The 19,286-nt window shown below is 37.1% G+C and overlaps 1 protein-coding gene across 3 annotated transcripts in view; it reads left to right on the forward strand.

Moving 5' to 3' along the window:
• VAMP7 (vesicle associated membrane protein 7) overlaps window positions 1–19,286 on the forward strand; it is a 68,781-nt gene that overhangs the window by 48,386 nt on the left and 1,109 nt on the right. For all 3 annotated transcript variants that reach the window (XM_007462408.1, XM_007462409.1, XM_007462410.1), the window contains 2 exons: window positions 6,436–6,503; window positions 14,362–14,454. In XM_007462408.1, coding sequence (XP_007462470.1) covers window positions 6,436–6,503; window positions 14,362–14,454 — 161 coding nt within the window. The remainder of the gene's footprint in view (window positions 1–6,435; window positions 6,504–14,361; window positions 14,455–19,286) is intronic.

A 19,286-nucleotide genomic window follows, 5' to 3' on the forward strand; every position in this document is an offset into this window, starting at 1 on the left:
TTCAGCAGGTGCTGTATGAGAATTGTTCCATTTGTAGATGTATTCTTGATGTACTTGCGAGGAGCGACAAATTCCATGTCCTCCTATTCCACCATCTTGACTCCTCTCCAGTAGCTGTAGTTATTTTTAATACTCTTTTGCTTTAACCTTTATACTGTAGTTGTGTCTAACACACCATCCTATTATAGGATTAGAGTGTTCTAAATCTGCATACTTAACCTTTACCAGCGTATTATATACTTTCATATGTTTTCATTTCACTAATTAGAGTCTTTTCCATTCAGCATTTCTTGCATTGCAGGTCTGGTGGTGATGAAATCCCTCAGCTTCTGTTTGTCTGGGAACATCTTTATTTCTCCTTTCATATCTGAAGGATAACTTTTCCGTATAGAGTATTCTTGGCTGACAGTTTTTTTGTTTCAACATTTTGAATATGTCATTCCACTCTCTCCTGGCACATAGGGTTTCTGCTGAGAAAACTGCTGATAACCTAATGGGGGTTCTTTTGTAGGTCACAATCTTTTTCCTCTGGCTGCTTTTAGGAATTTCTCTTTGATTTTTGACAGTTTCATTGTAATTTATATTAAGAAGGTCTTTTTGCATTGAGATAATAGGGTGATTAGCGTCATGAATTTGGATGTCCCAGTCTTTCCTTGAGTTTGGGAAGTTCTCAGCTATTATATCTTTAATAACTTTTCTGCCTTTTATCCCTCTCTTTTCCTTCTGGAACCCCAGTTATTATAATATTTGTATGTTTGATGGAGTCCTATAGATCACATGGGCTTTCTAAATCACTCCTTTTCATTATTTTTTCCTTGTTATCTGATTTCAAATTTCCTGTCCTTTAGCTCATTTAATCTATCTTCCACTCAGTCTGCTCTGAGATAGATGCTCTCTATTGCATTTTTCATTTTACCCATTGAATTCTTCAGCTTCAGAATTTCTGTTTGGTTATTTTCCATGATTTATATCTCTTTATTAAATATCAGATTTTGTTCATGTACTGTTTTCCTGGTATCGTTGAATTGTCTTTCTGTGTTTTCTTGCTGCTCTTTTGGTTTCCTCAAAATTGCTATTTTGGGCTTCCCTGGTGGCAGCAGTGGTTGAGAAGCTTCCTGCCAATGCAGGGGACATGGGTTCGAGCCCTGGTCTGGGAAGATCCCACATACTGCAGAGCAGCTAGGCCCGTGAGCCACAACTACTGAGCCTGCACGTCTGGAGCTTGTGCTCTGTGACAGTGAGAGGCCCGTGCACCGTGATGAAGAGTGGCTCCCGCTCGCCGCAACTAGAGAAAGCCCACACACAGAAACGAAGACCCAACACAGCTAAAAATAAATAAATAAATAAATAAACAAAAAACTGCTATTTTGAATTCTTTATCAGCTAGATCCTAAAATTTCATGTCTTTGGTTATTGGTGAATAATTATTACCCTTTTTTTTTTTTGTGGTACGCGGGCCTCTCACTGCTGTGGCCTCTCGCATTGCGGAGCACAGGCTACGGACGTGCAGGCTCAGCGGCCATGGCTCACGGGCCCAGCTGCTTCATGGCATGTAGGATCCTCCTGAACCGGGGCTCAAACCCGTGTTCCCTGCATCGGCAGACAGACTCTCAACCACTGCGCCACCAGGGAAGCCCTGATTATTACCTTTTGGTGATATCATGTTTCCTTGATTCTTCATGTTCCTTGGAGTTTTGTGTCACTGCTTTCACATATGAAGTAGCAGACACTTACTCAAAACTTTGCTAATTGCCTTCAGGTGGGAAATATTGTTCATATGTCCTGTTATATCTGGGGTTTTCTCTGACCTTGTGTGGATATACCTGCTCCATGCTTCTTGCTCCCTCTTGTGGTGTAATTATTCTTTTATGTCTTGTCTGGTCTTACAGCTCACCAGGATGTCTGCTAGAAACCTTTCTTTTGTTTTTCAGAAGGCAGCACTACAGTTCAAGTTTTTGGTTTCTCCCTTTCACATAGACCCTGGTCAGATATTTTGAGAGCACTTCTTTTATTGGAGCTTGCTCTTGCCACTGAACTCAGGAGCACATATAAGGAGGTGGCCAGAAAGTGTGGGGAGGGGTGAGTCTTGCGCTCTGGGCATTGGGGGTGACTGGGACTGGTGAGGGGATCATCGGGTGAGGGTTTCCCAGAAGCTCACGGATGGACTTTCCACTGAAGTCTTGAACACAGTCATCAGGAACTATATCCCTTTAATATTGATAGTCTTACCTGCTTCTTTCCTGATTTCTTCCCTTCCCCCTTCCCCCCCCTTCATGGAGGCCCCAGCCTCAAATTTGTTGTGTTTTGTTTTGCTTTGCTCCAGTAGCATGCTGGAATCTCCCCTCAGCAAGGCTGGAGTTCTACAAATTCTCTTTTGTCCTTGGGTGCCTGCTCAAGTCAGTATTCTTCAGGTTTTCCCCAACCCAACCATGGCCAAGAGGGATTGGGGCAGGTTCACTGGTCCTGCTGATTCCACAGCTCATACAATGGTCTTTCTGCCTATTACTGATGCACAGGTGGATGAGACTCCTCCCAGGTCCCTTGGCATATCTAGATCCCAGAACTCTAACAGAGGGACTTTTGTTCATGGATGGATGCCTAACTAGTTGTTTAAAAGGGGGGACAAAAAGGAATATCTTATGCCACTATGATGCTGATATCACTTGTCCTTGTTATACTCAGAGTTGAGCTCAGTCTCTCTCCCCTATTCCAATAATCTTGACCCCTATTGCAATAGTCTTGAATAAAGTCTTTCTTACCATTTTTGACAAGTGCCAGAATAATTTCTTTTTAATAGCATCTCTCTTTCAACATCTTTCTTGCCTTGTTCCCATTTTTTTATGCTACTGTAAATTGAATTTTTCTTTTTTTCTTGGATTTTTCATTGCTCATGTATAGAAATACAGTTGGTTTTTGTATTTTGATCTTGTACAATCTTGCTGAACTCATTTAATAGTTCCTTATGATTTTATGTATATAGGATCATACCATCTGAAAGTAGAGTTTTAATTCTTCCTTTCCAATCTGGATAACTTTCATTTCTTTCTCCTGCCTAATTGCCCTGGCTAGAACCTCCGGTACAGTGTTGAATGAAAGTAGCAAGAGTGGACATCCTTGTCTTATTCCTGATCTTAGGAAGACTTTCACAGTTACGTATGATGTTAGCTGTGGTTCTTTCATAGGTGCCATTTGTCAGGTTCAGGAAGTTCCCTTCTATTTCTTGTTTGTTGAGTTATCATGTAAAGGTGTTGGTTTTTGTCAAGTCCTTTTTTGTATCTATTGAAATGATCATATTGGTTTTTGTCCTTTATTAAAACATTACAATAATTGACGTTTGAATATTAAATCAACCTTGCATTTCTGAAACAAATGCTACTTCATCATGGTGTATAATCCTTTTTATATATTGCTGGATTCATTTTGCCAGTACTTTACTGAGGACTTCTTATGTCTTTATTCATAAGAGATATTGATCTATTATTTTCTTGTGATATCTTTATCTGGTTTTGATACCAGAGTAATACTGACCTTATAGGATGAGTTGCAAGTATTCCCTCCTCTTCTATTTTTAAAAGAATTTGTGAAAAATTGGTATTAATTCTTCTTGAAATGTTTGGTAGAATTCACCATTGAAGCCATCTGTGCTTGTGCTTTTCTTTCTGCAAAGTTTAAAAATTACTGATTCAATCTCTTTATTTGTTGTAGCTCTATTCAGATATTCTGTTTCTTCTTGAGTCTGTTTTGGTGGTTTGTGTCTTTCTAGGAATTTATCCATTTCATTTATCTAATATGTTGACATACTTTTGTTCATAGTATTCTCTTAGGATCCCTTTCATTTCTGTGAATTTGATAGTTATTATTTTAGTAATTTGAGTATTCTCTCTTTTTTTGGTCTGTTTATGCAAATATTTGTCAATTTTGTTGATCTTTTCAAACCTACTTTTGGTTTCATTGATTTTCTCTATTTTTCTTTTATGATCTATATATTTTTTCTGCTCTAATGTTTATTATCTACTTCCCTCTGTTAGCTTTGGATTTAGTTTGCTCTTCTTTTTCCAGTTCCTTAAGATAGAACGATAGGTTATTAATTTGGGATCTTTTGTCTTAGTCAACTTAGAGTACTATAAAAAATTACTATAGACTGGGTGGCTTAAACAACAGAAATTGATCTTCTCACAGTTCTGGAGGCTGGAATTCTAAGGTCAGGGTGCCTGCATGGTTGGGCTCTGATGGGAACTCTCTTCCCAGCTTGCAGATGGTGCCTTATCACTGCGTCCTCACATGGCTGGAAGTAAGACAGGGAGCAAGCTCTCTGGTGTCTCTTCTTATAAGGCCACTAATCCCATCATAAGCCTTCATGGCCTCATCTAAATCTAATGATCTCCCAAAGGCCCCATCTCCAAATACTATCACATTAGGGGTTAGGGCTTCAATATATGAATTTGTGGGGACTCAATTCAGTCTATAACATTTTTCTTCTCTGTAATGTAGGTGTTTGCTGCTATAAATTTCCATCTATTCACTGCTTTTACTTAGTCCCATAAGTTTTCCTTGTTATTGATTTCTAATTTCATTTCATTGTTGAGTGAAGCAGCTGAGCTCCCCCTCCCCCAAGAAAGTTTCTAATTTCTGCTCTTTTTCCTGTGTATGGATCATACTTTCCTGTTTCTTTTCATATCATAACGTTTTTTGAAAATTGGACATTTTCGATAATGTAGCAACTCTGGGTACTGATTCCCAACCCCTAGGGTGTATTGTTTGCTGGTTTATTTGTTTAGTGACTTGGCTGCACTTTTTCTTTGAAGTCTATTTCTCCCACAGTGTGCAGCCTCTAATGTCACCTCTCAGAGGGAACAGCCTTGGGCATGCACACAGTCACCCTGGAATGACACAGCTTTCTTGTTTCTTTTCCTAATCTCCCTATTAAGCCTGCTTCTGTGGTACCTCACCCAGCTGTTAACCTCCACTAATTGCAGACTAATTGTTCCATTTTTATTTTTCTGACAGTTTCCCATATATAGAGTCCTCCAGTGATCTAATTAGATTTGGGTTGCCTTGTGTTTGAGGCCAGTCTTAGGTATTTGTTTGGACCTCCGGAGGGTTCTTCTTAGCCGACTCTTCCCCCAGGTACTCTCTGTTAAACTTCTAGCTGTCACATGGTTTAGCTTGTTATTCTCATGAAGCTCCCAGCTTCACTGTAACTGCTTATCTCTCAAATCTCCATTGTTTTCGACAGCACCCTTAGGCTTGAACTTCCCCATACTCTGTTCCAAATAAAGTCTGTTCTCTTAGGAAAGCTCTCTGTTCTTAAGTCCTGACTTTCCCCCGGGAACAATCTACGAACCACTGTTCTGGAGCTATGGATAGGGACAGTGGACTGCTTCTCTTGGAGTGACACCCTTGCCCTACCCGTGGAGTGCTGGGTAACCCTGGTTTTCTTGGCTTGCCTCTCCCAGTGTGGAACCTCTACTCTATGAGTTACGTCAGGGCAGGGGCACTCAGAGCTCACTATTCTTGGCCTGCCACCTGCAGTAGAGCTTCTGCCTTGTGCATGGGGGCTAGGTAGATGGAGGAAGCCTCACACCTACCAGTCATGCCATGCTAGAATAGAGCTTCTGCCTTATGGACCTGGGGATGGGGTGACGTAGGAGGAGAAGTGCTGATGAGTTGCTCCTCCTGGGGGCAAAGCATAGCCTTTGAATGGGACCTGAGGGGAAAGAGCGCTCCCAGGCTTTATTTGCCAGGAGTAGAGCTTCCATCTCACTGAACTGAAGCATGGAGTAGATCATGTCTCAAATACCATAGACTCTCACTTTTCTTACTAAGAATTCATTGATTTTCTTGTGTAAATGTTTCTTCATTTGCTGTATGCCCTTAGGACATTCACAGTTTTCAGAGATTTTAAATTGTTTTTGTTTGTTTTTATAATTTTTACCAGTTATGGTGGTTTTATTGGAGAGAGGCTCTGTGGAGCTCCTCACACTGCAATTCTGGAAATGTCCAACTCTCATTTATTTTGAAGGTTCTTTTTTGGTTTTTACTCTCAGATCATACCCTTAATTCAGGTGATTGTAAAATACAGCCCTTGGATCAAATCTGGCCTCTTTTTCTAAATAAAGTTTCATTAGAACACAGTCATACCCATTCGTTTATGTATTGTTTATGGCTGACAGAGTTCAGTAATTGCAATTGAGACCATTTCGCCCACAAAGCCTAAAATATTTAGTGTCTGGCCCTTTACAAAAAAACTGACAACACCTACTTTAGTTGATAAGCTTTACTAAAGTCTTTCATTACTTAAAGATATAAGTGCTTCCATAGTAAATATGAGTTGTCAAGAATACCAACAATAATTAAAATCAGATTTGGCTTAAAGGCAAAATTAGTAGATTTGTAATATAAACATGATATTTTTTGTTTTTCCAACATTTTCAGATCTGGTAGCTCAGCGAGGCGAAAGATTGGAATTATTGATAGATAAAACAGAAAATCTCATGGATTCGGTAAGTATGGGATATGGTAATATTTTTCCAGGATGTAAACTAGAGAAATTGTGGTTGATGGCTAGTATAATAGGGAAATGTCTTAAATTCAATACTTCTTTAGTGGTTTTTTTTTTTCCATTCTAACCCCCATTATGTGACTACGTTGTGATCATGAGGATATCAATGAGGCATAGAAAAAAGCCACAACCCATTAATAGCCATTAAGGAAGCTTTCGTTTGGAAAACATACTCAATATAAAGCAACAATTTTTTAAAGCTTTGGATTGATGCCTACATAATTTAGCACCTTAGCTACATATACCAGTCTGTTCTCTGTATATTCGTAAAACACAAAACAAAAGTGCAGGCCAGTTGTGACCCATTGTGGATCCTAAAACTCAGACAGTTCAGTCACTTTCTTGCTTACCGTGACAGCTTGAGCTTTTTTTGTATTAAGCAAGAGGCAGAGATTGATAGGGAAGGATATGTCCCTGTAACCTACTTATGCTACAGTTACGTGTGTCTCTGCATTTTCCATCTGGTTGGTGGATGAAAGTTTTCAGGGAAGATGATACATATACAGTGAATAGAAGGAGGGCAGAGATCAGTTACAATTTGGGTCTACACAATTACAAATTTACATAAAGAGTAGAAATTTACCCCTTGAAATAGATATCAGTGAGTGATCTTGTTCATTCTTACTGACAGGTAGATTGTAGTGGTTAAGAGCACAAGCTCTAGAGTCTGGTTGCCTGGGATTGAATACCAGCTCTGTCACTCACTAGTTGTGTGACCTTAGGCAAGTTACTTAAACTCTCTATGCCTCAGTCATCATCATCTGTAAAATGAAGATGAATCTTTATCATAGTGTTTTGAGGGTTAAAGCACACAATGCATGCAAAATCCTTAACACAGTGTCTGATACATAGTAAGAGCTATTTAAAGGTTTATTGTTATTGTTAGTTTTACAGAGACATCTATTAACGGTAGGTCTTGGGAGGATAATAGTTTTTTCACCAAAGTACATGGAAATTGGAGGAAGGGTGGCACCATACAGGAAGTTAAGGCACCAGGGTTCTATAATGGCTCACTTTGTAAACCGTTACTTGGGGACAAAGAGAGACAGGTGTCTGATTGTAGATCTGATGACAAGTTTTTTTGTACTTCCAGTCTATCTCTTAGGTATCCTTAGTCCCTGAAGATGACCCTACTTAGCTGGAGTGGCCTGTGTTTGACCAGTACTAGTATAGTCTGCACTTTCCAAAAAAAGCTTTCTTAATTTTGTTGACTACATCACCCAGATTAACAAAAGCTACTCATTAACTGCTGCCTCTTTTTATGGAGGAATAACAAATACAATAAAGTGCAGCAAATGTACTACTTTTAATAAGTGTGCAGCTCAGTTATTTTTTTACATATGTTTATACCCATGTAACCACCACGTAGGTCAAGATATAAAACACTATCAACACCTCAGAAGGCAGCCTCAAGCCCCTTCCAGTTAATAATCCCCAACAGAAGTAACTTTTCTGACTTATATCACCCTAGATAATGTTTTTCCCATTCTTAAAATGTGTAGAAAAATGGAAACGTATGTTATATATTTGCATCTGTACCCTTTCACTCACCAGTATGCCTATGAGATTCATCCATGTTGTTGAATGTAGTAATAATTTATTATTTTTTATTGTTTTGTACTACATATTCCATTGTATAAGTCTACCTACCACTATTTATCCATCCTCCTCTGTGGGGCTTTAATTCTGGATTCTCTATTTTGTTACATTGTTCTCTTTGTCTATCTTTATGCCAGTACCACACTGTATTGCTAACTGTAGCTTTATAGAATTCCCTAAGTCCTTCACTCTGTTCTTCTCCAAGACTGTCTTCACCATTTAAGGTCCTTTGCATTTCCGTTTGTGTTTCAGAATAAGCTTGTTATTTTCCATCCTTAAAAAAAAATTTGTATCTTTGATTGTGATTGCATTTAACTGATAGGTCAACTTAAGGAGAATTGGTAATCTTGACAGCATTGAGTCTTCCTGTCCATAAACTTGGCATATGTCTGCTTTTGCATAGGATTTCTTTAATTTTTCTCACCAGTGTTTTTTAGTTTTTGGTGTACAAGTCTTGCACATATTTTGTGAAATATACCTTTGAGAATTTCATGCTTTTGCATTCTATTTTAAATTTTGTTTTCCAATATTTATTGCTAATTATATAGAAATGAAATTAATTTTTGTATATTGACCTGGTTTGTATCCTTCAACTTTCCAAAATTCACTTATTAGTTCTACGAGCTTTTTTGTAGGTGCTTACATTTTATTTCATTTCCTTGTATTATTGCACTGGCTGGAACCTTCTACACAATAGTGAAGACACGTTGTGACTGGACATTCTTGAATGAAGCACATCTTATGGGGAAAAATTCAGTATTTTGAATTATGTTGTTAGCTGTAGATTTTTTAATAGGTACCCTTTATCAGGTGAAAGAAGTTCCTTCAATTCCTCATTTCAGAGTTTTATTCATGAATTTTATCAAATATTTTTTCTCTATATATTGAGAAGATTATATGGTTTTTCTCCTTTAATCAGTTAATATGACTGAACCTAACTTACTAAACTAATATTTATTTCTGAATGTTAAACTGACCTTGCATTCAAGATCATGATACAGTATCCTCTTTTTATATTACCTTATTGGATTTGCTATTGATTTATTCAGAAATTTTGTATCTGTGTTCTATGACACTATAAATTTTGTATCTGTGTTCTATAACACTATAAATTAAACTATAAATTATAGTCTATAATTTATTTTTCTTTTTGGGCTTTGGTATCAGGGATATACTGGCCCCATCAAACAGGTTGGGAAGTGTTACCTCTCTCTCTCTATCCTCTGAAAGAGTTTAGGTAGTATCAACATTATTTGCTCCTTTGCTGTTTGGAAGGATTCACCAGTGAAGCAGTCTCAGCCTGGAGTTTTCTTTGTGGGAAGGTTTTAAATCTACCATTTTACTATTTGTTTCCTTTTTTATTTTAACCATCTGTTCTTTGTTCCCTTCACTCTCTTTTTCTGCCTTCTGTTCCATTAATGAGTACGTCTTAAATTCCATTTTTATTCTGTTTTGTTATTTTGTGATTGCTTTAAGGTTTACAGTATAAGGCTTTAACTTATCATAGTCTACCTCCAAGTGGTATTATCCCACTTCACAAATAGTATGAGAACCTTATAATAGTATACCTCCAATTTTTACCTGGCCTTGGTGCTATTTTTTTTTTTTTTTGCAGTACGTGGGCCTCTCACTGTTGTGGCCTCTCCCGTTGTGGAGAACAGGCTCCGGACATGCAGGCTCAGCAGCCACGGGTCACAGGCCCAGCTGCTCCGCGGCATGTGGGATCTTCCCGGACCGGGGCACGAACCCGAGTCCCCTGCATCGGCAGGCGGACTCTCAACCGCTGCGCCACCAGGGAAGCCCCCTTGGTGCTATTTTTGTCATACTTTTATACACACATATAACCTTCAAAAGAGATTTAAATAATAAGAAAAACATCTTTTCTATTTATCCATGTAGTTAATATTTCTCGTAACTCTTCATTCTTTTGTGTAGATCCAGATTTCCATCTGGTGACATTTTCTTTCTGCCTGTAGGATGTCTTTTAACATTTCTTGTAATGTAGGTCTGCTAGTAATGAATTCTTTCAGTATTTGTATATCAGAAAAGTCTTTATTTCACTTCCTTTTCTTAAAGATATTTTCACAGAATAGAATTCTATATTATTATTTTTCTTTCAATATTTGAAAGATGTTTCATCACTGTCTTTTATATTGTTTCTGACAAAAATTCCACTGTTGTTTTTACATATATAATTTGTCTTTTTTTCCTCTGGGTGCTTATAAGATTTTTCTATCATTGGTTTTAAGAAATTTGATTATAATATACTTTGGTGTAGTTTTCTTTATGTTTCTTCAGCTCTGGGTTTGTTGAGCTGTAGGTTTGTAGATTTTATAAAATTATGAAAACAGTCAGCTGTTATTTCTTCAAATATTTTTCTGTCCTTTCCTTCTAGGACTCCAGTTATGTGTACATTAAAGCACTTGAAGTTGTCCCACGACTCACTGATGCTCTGTTCGTTTTTTTCAGTCTTTTCTTTCTGTGTTTCATTTAGGATAGTTTCTATTACAGTGTCTTCAAGTTTACTTATCTTTTTATGCTGCAGTTTGTAATCTGTTACTCCCATTTTGTGTATTTTTCATGTCTACAAGTTTGATTTTGATCTTTTTTATGTCTTCCGTGTGTCTCCTTAACATTTGCATGCTTTCCTCTACATTGCTTAATATATAAGTATATTTATAATTGAAATGTTTTTTCCACTTACATGTAATATAAATATTGATAGAGTTGAGTTTAAGTAAGCTATGTTGCTCTTTGGTTTTTATTTGCTCTGTCCTCTTTGTTCCTCTTTTTTTGTTTATTCACATATTTAAAAAATTGTTTCATTTTATCACCTCTTGGTTTTTCTAACAACCTTATTTAATTATTTATTTATTGATCAATAAATCACAGACCATACAGTTGACCCATTTAAAGTGTACAGTTCAATGGGTTTTGGCATATTACATTATAATTTTTAATTGTGGTGAAATATATACATATAATAAATTTGCCATTTTAGCCATTTTAGTATATAATTCAGTGATATTAATTACATTCACAGTGTTGTGCAGCCATCATCACTATCTATGTCCAAAACTTTGTCATTATGCCAAACAAATTCTGTAACTGTTAACCAATAAGTTCCCATTCCCACTTCCCCCAGCCCCTGGTAACCTCTTATCTACTTTTTGTCTCTGAATTTGCCTATTCTAGAGATCTATAATTGGAATCCTACAATTATTTGTCCTTTAGTGTCTGGCTTATTTCACTTAGCATCATATTTTCAAGTTTCATCCATGTTGTAGCGTGTCAGGACTTCATTTCTTTTTATGGTTGAATAATATTCCATTATAGGGATATACCACATTTATCCATTCATTTGTTGATGGACCGCTGAGTTATTTCCATCTTTGGGCGCTTGTGAATAATTCTGCTATGAACATTGGCATACAAGTATCCATTCAAGTCCCTGCGTTTAGTTCCTTTGGGTATTTACCTAGGAATGGAATTGCTGGGTCATATGGTAATCCTATGTTTAGCTTTTTGAGGGACTACCAAACATTTTTTCATAACTGCCACACCATTTTACATTCCCAACATATGCAAGGATACCAGTTTTTCCACATCTTCACCAGCACTTGTTATTTTCCATATTTTTCTTATAGCCATCCTGGTGGGTATGAAGTGGTATGTCATTGTGGTTTTGATTTTCATTTCCCTAAGGACTAATGATGTTGATCATCTTTCCGTGTGCTTATTGACAATTTGTATATCTTCTTGGGAGAAATTATTCAAGTCCTTTGCCCATTTTTAGTGCATCATCAGCTGCTAGTGAAACCATCTACATGAAGTGGAGAGGCCATCAGGCTGGTCAGCTTGCCCTTGTCATTCTCACAGGGGTTTTTATATCTTTTTGTTCTTTTCTACTTACATCCACCCCCACCCATCCCCAAGGGAAGCTTTGGTAAGATGTAACAATTGTTCTTTATAGTTGAACTGGTTTTAAACAGGTGATATATCAGTGTTCAAATACTGACCTGAGGATTGTGGAGAAATCTTCACCCCAACCTGTTGAATCACATAACTGTATTTAGGTTTATTAGTTTCATTGCTCACTACTTTTTCTTATTCATATTATCTTCCTCCTTCTTGGAGTCTTTATTGTGACTTAGTTTGTGAGTAATTGAAAAGAGTTTGGACAACTGAGAAGTTCACCAACTATGTACAATTTAGAGGGCACAGTCCCCAAGCCTCCCTCAATTCTGACACCAGCTGCAAGTTTGTTCATTCCCCAAACCATCCTCAGGTTTGATAACTCACTAGAAGGACTCACAGAACTCTATGAAAGCTATTATAGTTATGGTTTTTTACGGGCAAAGGTTACAGATTAAGCTCAGCCAAAAGAAGCAGCACATTGGGTGGAGTTGGGGAGGTAACAAACCCACAGTTTCTGTTGTTCTCTCCCCATGGGCTCATTACTCTCCCAGCACAGATGTGTGATGACATTGTCAACAAAGAATTAATCAGTCCATCTAAGAAAGAAATGGAAAGTTTTATTTGAGCCAAATTTGAGAATTATAACCAGGGAAGAGAATCTCAGAAAGCTCAGAGAACTGTTCCGCCTGTTAGAAGTCAAGTCACAGTTCTATAAGGCTTTTGAGACAGAGGACTGGACATTAAATGACATATTATTGACACTTACACAATCCAGATCTAAGTGTCACTGTGACCCCTTACAAGATTAAGAAGGAATGTTATCTTTAAGTTGTCTTGTTGGTGCTGGGAGAATGTTAGTCTTTATGCTTGAGCAGGAGTTTTTGCTGATGGGGAAGGTTTGGTCAATGCATAATGCAGATACACAGTGCACATTGTGGGGAGAGAGGAGGCCAAAGGGCAGAGAAAAATTTTTATGTTTAAATTTTTGTCTTGCCATAAAATATGAATTTTATTTCACAAAATACACAGAGCATTGTACAACAAGGAAGCTTGCCCAAGCTTCATTGTTCAGTTTCGTTGTTGTTGTTGTTTTTATTGAAGTAGAGTTGATTTACAATGTTGCATTAGTTTCTGGTGTACAGTAAAGTGATTCAGTTATGTGTATATATATATATATATATATATATATATATATGTATTCTTTTTCACATTCTTTTCCTTTATGGCTTATTATAGGATACTGAACATAGTTCCCTGTGCTATACAGTAGGACCTTGTTATTTCTTTTTTCAGTTTTTATTGTGGTTTTATTATATAAGCATGATTGACTGATTGCCTACTTGCTTAATCTGAGTCTCCAGTCTCTAGCTCCTCTAGAGACTCAGAGCCCCTATCCTAAATGATATAGTTGGGCTTTCTAGAGTGAGTAGTCCCTGCACTAAATCACATTGTTACTATTTGGCTAGCCCATGGCCCCCAGGCAAGAAAAGGTTACCTCCCAGGAGCTGAGAGCAAAGGTCAGATCCCTGTTTGGGCAAAGGTTAAATTCTTTATGATACAGTACACTTAGTAGGCATTTGGGTTGTTTCCAGTCTTGAGATTAGACAAATAGTGCAGTTAGAAACATTTTTGTATATGTCTTTAGATGAACTTATGCATATTATCTCTGTTGGGTATATACCTAGGAGTGGAATTGCTGGGGTCTTAGGGATTTTTGTTTGTTTGTTTGTTTTAAACTGCTTGTGTCCTGGTGGGAATTGTTCAGTAGATATTGAGAAATTGATGCTGCAACAGAAAATGGATACCTGTGAAGGAGTGAAGTTCTTTGGGTTTGGGCCCTCATACGAGTAAATACATACCTTCCTATGGAAATTGAACAGGTTCTTATGGTTCACAATGCCAGGATTATACTAGGCAGAATAGGCAAATGTGTTTGCAGCCAACTAGCTCATGCTTTCTTATTGGAAGCATGAAGATGAAAAGGCTTTTCTGCTCTCACGAAGAACTACTTCTAGTGCTCAACATCACATGCATTGCTGTGGTGGAGAAGAAAAAGGAGGGAATCCTTTCCAGTGGGCTCATACTGTTTACCATATATGTGGCAGAGTCCTGCTTTGTGGAACTAGTGATTATGAATGGCCAGTGTCTACCTGTGGAGAGGGAAGGGGTAAAAACCATTGAAACAGAATTTAATGAAAGTAAAAGTTTTGCAGGTATTACTGCAAATCAATCATGTAGTCAATGCCAGGGATCAAACAATTCATGCTTTTTTTTTTTCCTAGTCTGTCACCTTCAAAACAACCAGCAGAAATCTTGCCCGAGCCATGTGTATGAAGAATCTCAAGCTCACTATCATCATCATCATCATATCAGTCGTAAGTTTTTGTCCTTTTAATATATGATTTTATTTTTCAATCTCTAAGAAATTAGGTGCTGGAATTCTTTCTCAGTGATTAGCACTCTGAAAAAAAATGATTAGCACTCTGAAATGAGCTACGTATAACTTTTAATGGTGAAACACATGACCAGGGATTAGCTTTCCTATGAAGTTACTGTGTCATAGCGTCCCTACTTAAACCCTATTTCCCTACTGAGAATACTTATATGTAAGTAGTCGTTTAAGGCATTCCAGATATTCCTGATTATTTAATGGTTTTCTCACTGCTGAAATGGGACTCTTTTAAACTTACATTTTCTAATTGAGTGAATATTTTCTAATTATATTTCTGTTTTCTAGTTCTGTTTTCTATTCCTTTGTTGCTGTTTTCTCTTTTCTAATTCATCTGTTTTGTTTCTGGCAACCTCGCATAATTTTTAGTAGTTGTAATAGTTTGTCAGCTGATTCTTCTGTGTGCTGTAGATCAGGAGTCAGCAAACTTTCTGTGAGGTCCAAATAGTAAATATTTTAGGCCTTGCAGCTCACATACAGTCTCTGTCACATATTATTTTTTTAAACAACTGTTGAAAAATATAAAAACCATTCTTAGCTCACAGGCAATGGCTGTAGTTTGTTGACTCCTGCTATAGATAAATTATGATACTGTCTATTAATAATCTTAACCTCATCATTTATTTATACACACACACACACACATATTTCATTTACAAGCAGTGCTGAATAATTGTGGTATCAGTAGGAATCTTTATTTAGTTCCTGGTTTTAATTGGAATGCTTCTAATATTTATGAGTGATATTTACTATGAATTCTTGTTACTTTTATTGTGAAGTTAAAGAACATTTTATTTCTAGAGTGCTAAAAGTTTTTTTTATCAGGAATAGGCATTTCATTTTAAGAAATGGTATTTCTCTACCCAGTGAATTGATAATATAACTACATTTAATATTAATATATTGAATGACATTAATGAAAGCACTAATAATTAACTATTCTTTCATTTCTGGGATAAGTACTAAGAGGTCATTATGTAGTATTCCTTTTTCTTTTTTTTTTTTTGGTGGTACGCGGGCCTCTCACTGTTGTGGCCTCTCCCGTTGCGGAGCACAGGCTCCGGACGCGCAGGCTCAGCGGCCATGGCCCATGGTCCCAGCCACTCCGCGGCATGTGGGATCTTCCCGGACCGGGGCACGAACACGTGTCCCTTGCATCGGCAGGCGGACTCTCAACCACTGCACCACCAGGGAAGCCTGTAGTATTCTTTTAATGCATGGTGAGTTCAGTTTCCTAATACTTACTTACCCTTGTCTATAAATATAGTCTAGGGACTTCCCTGGCGGTCCAGTGGTTAAGACTTTGCCTTCCAATACAGCAGGTGCAGGTTCAATCCCTGGTTGGGGAGCTAAGATCCCACATGCCTCGTGGCCAAAAAATCCAAAACACAAAACGGAAGCAATACTGTAACAAATTCAATAAAGACTTTAAAAATGGTCCACATCAATATAAACAAAAAAAAAAGTCTGTATGCTGTCCTCCTTTTGGAACCCCAATATAAAAAGATATTGGACCTCTTTGAACTCTCCTGCATGTCTGGTAACCTTTTTAATATGTTTAAACTCCTTTTTTGCATCACATTCTGGGTGAATCATTCAGCTAACTCTTCCAGCTCTGTTCATTCTGCTATCCAGTTCTTCTTTTTAAAAATTAATTTTTAAATGTTTATTTTTTTAAAGCCATGCTTTAAATTTCTAAGAACTTTTATTATTCTTATTTTAACATTTTTTTTCATAGAAGTTGTACTTGTTAACAAATATACTCTCTCCTTGAATTTGTCTGGATATATATTCAGAGATATATCATAGGGAATTAGTTTCTGCAGTGGCAAGAGCTGGCTAGACAAGTCCAAAATCCACAGAGCAGGCTGTCAGGAAGGGCTGGCTGGACCTGAGGGGCAGGAGCAAACCTGTATATACAGGCAGAATATCTTCTTCAAGGAAACCTTGGCTCCACTCTTAAGGCCTTTTAACTGATTGGATCAGGCTCATTCAGATTATGTAGGATAATCTGCCTTACTTAAAGTCAACTGATTTATGAGCTTTAATCACATCTACAAAATACAGCAACACCTTGATTAGTGTTTGATTGGATACCAGTGCACTGTAGCCTCCCCAAGTTGACACACAAAACTGACCTCATAGAAATGTAGTTAGTTATGTTTATACGTAATGGGTATATTTTTAAAATTTTATTTCTAATATGGTTAAGTGTTGATAGTTATAACCCACCTCTAAACAAGAGGTCTTTGGAGTCCTCACTAATTTTTAAGAGTGTAAAGAAGTCCTGAACCAAAAGCTCGAGAGCTGCTGCTCTAAGGAGTGGGGGGGGGGGGTGCTTTGCTTTGGGGGGAGTTTGTTAAAAATGGTCCACATCAATATAAACAAAAAAAAAAGCCTGAATGCTGTCCTCCTTTTGGAACCCCAATATAAAAAGATATTGGACCTCTTTGAACTCTCCTGCATGTCTGGTAACCTTTTTAATATGTTTAAACTCCTTTTTTGCATCACATTCTGGGTGAATCATTCAGCTAACTCTTCCAGCTCTGTTCATTCTGCTATCCAGTTCTTCTTTTTAAAAATTAATTTTTAAATGTTTATTTTTTTAAAGCCATGCTTTAAATTTCTAAGAACTTTTATTATTCTTATTTTAACATTTTTTTTCATAGAAGTTGTACTTGTTAACAAATATACTCTCTCCTTGAATTTGTCTGGATATATATTCAGAGATATATCATAGGGAATTAGTTTCTGCAGTGGCAAGAGCTGGCTAGACAAGTCCAAAATCCACAGAGCAGGCTGTCAGGAAGGGCTGGCTGGACCTGAGGGGCAGGAGCAAACCTGTATATACAGGCAGAATATCTTCTTCAAGGAAACCTTGGCTCCACTCTTAAGGCCTTTTAACTGATTGGATCAGGCTCATTCAGATTATGTAGGATAATCTGCCTTACTTAAAGTCAACTGATTTATGAGCTTTAATCACATCTACAAAATACAGCAACACCTTGATTAGTGTTTGATTGGATACCAGTGCACTGTAGCCTCCCCAAGTTGACACACAAAACTGACCTCATAGAAATGTAGTTAGTTATGTTTATACGTAATGGGTATATTTTTAAAATTTTATTTCTAATATGGTTAAGTGTTGATAGTTATAACCCACCTCTAAACAAGAGGTCTTTGGAGTCCTCACTAATTTTTAAGAGTGTAAAGAAGTCCTGAACCAAAAGCTCGAGAGCTGCTGCTCTAAGGAGTGGGGGGGGGGATGCTTTGCTTTGGGGGTAGTTTGTGTCTGGGCAAAGCAGCATTTCCTCCTCATCCTTTTTTCATTTACAGATGCCCAAAGTTAACTCTTAGCAGATATCTCTGACTCAGCTCCACTTCTCCTTGACCCCTATTGAAGGTCTTCCACCTTAGACAGCTGGACTTGCCTAACAGAGAAGGGCAGCTATAGCTCTATTAATGTTGTACTGGAAATTGTGCCTTGATTGTTCCCTTGTTCAGGATCCTCAGGTGGCACATTCTTGGCTTCTCAGCTTAGCTTCTTCCTCCTTCTTTGGTCTAGGAATTTAGATTGATTTATAAAGGTAGATTATTATTAAATTCAGATTATATTTATTGATTACTTATTACATGCAGAGTACTTTGCCAACTTGCCAACTCTTTACCAGAAGGTGTTGTCACCTAACATATTGTACTTCAGCTTTAAAAATCCTTATATTTTAGCTGTGGCAAAGAGTCAACTTTCTATCAAATTGGAATATCTGTGTTTATGTGAATATGTTGAGTAGTTTAGCCTATTTATTAATAACCAGAATTTTCTATAACCCCTACCCCCAACATTTGTAGAGAAGTAAGGCAAAACACTTTGCTGACTTTAGGTAGGGAGCATGTAATTCATAATGTATTTTTTTCTAAGTGTGTGAGTAATGAAATCAGTCACTTAAAGATCTTAGAAAGTTGCAATTTAAATCAGAACAAAATGACTGATTTAATGCAGTGAACCTAAATTTTACAATGAATCTATTTTTGGAATGTAGTAATCTGAGCAAGCATATGCCATGCAGAATATCATAATTTAAAATTATAATACCATAATTAAAAAGCTAATACCTCTTTTTTGTTTTTTTCAATTTTTAAAGCTTTTTAAAATTGAGATACTTAAAGGAAAATGCACATATCTTAAGCATACAGTTCAATGACAGATTCACACATTTGTGTAACCCATACTTTTGTCAATATACAGAGTGTTTTCATCCCCAGAAAGACGGTTCATGTCCTTTCTCAGTCAACCCCCACCCCCAGCTGAGTGGCTACCATTGTTCTGATTTCTTTTGCTGTGGACTACTTTTGCCTCTTCTAGGACTTCACGTAACAGAATCATACAGTGTATCCTGTTTTTGAGTCCTAAAACGCTAGTATCTCTTTATTAGGACTAGTATTTTTGCTTTGTTACTTATAATTGGGTAATTATAATTATCATTGTAATCCACTGAAAGGTTCATGGCAACATTTTTGCTCATAGGTGATATAGATGTAGTCTACTCATGCTTTTTAATATTTTTAATCATCCTAATAATGAAAAATTAATCCATGTGCAAAAACCTAAAAATATACTTAATTATAAAATCATACTTAAGGGAATCATGCTAATTTGTGATCTTTATGGCAATGATGTTATCAGTAGAGTTGCTTATATAGTTCCATTCTGCCTACTTCCCAGTGAAGAGAAACAACCCCACTGCTTTCCCTCCCAGA

Source organism: Lipotes vexillifer, unplaced genomic scaffold (genome assembly GCF_000442215.2).
Source record: "Lipotes vexillifer unplaced genomic scaffold, Lipotes_vexillifer_v1.1 scaffold115, whole genome shotgun sequence".
Lineage (NCBI taxonomy): Eukaryota > Metazoa > Chordata > Mammalia > Artiodactyla > Lipotidae > Lipotes > Lipotes vexillifer.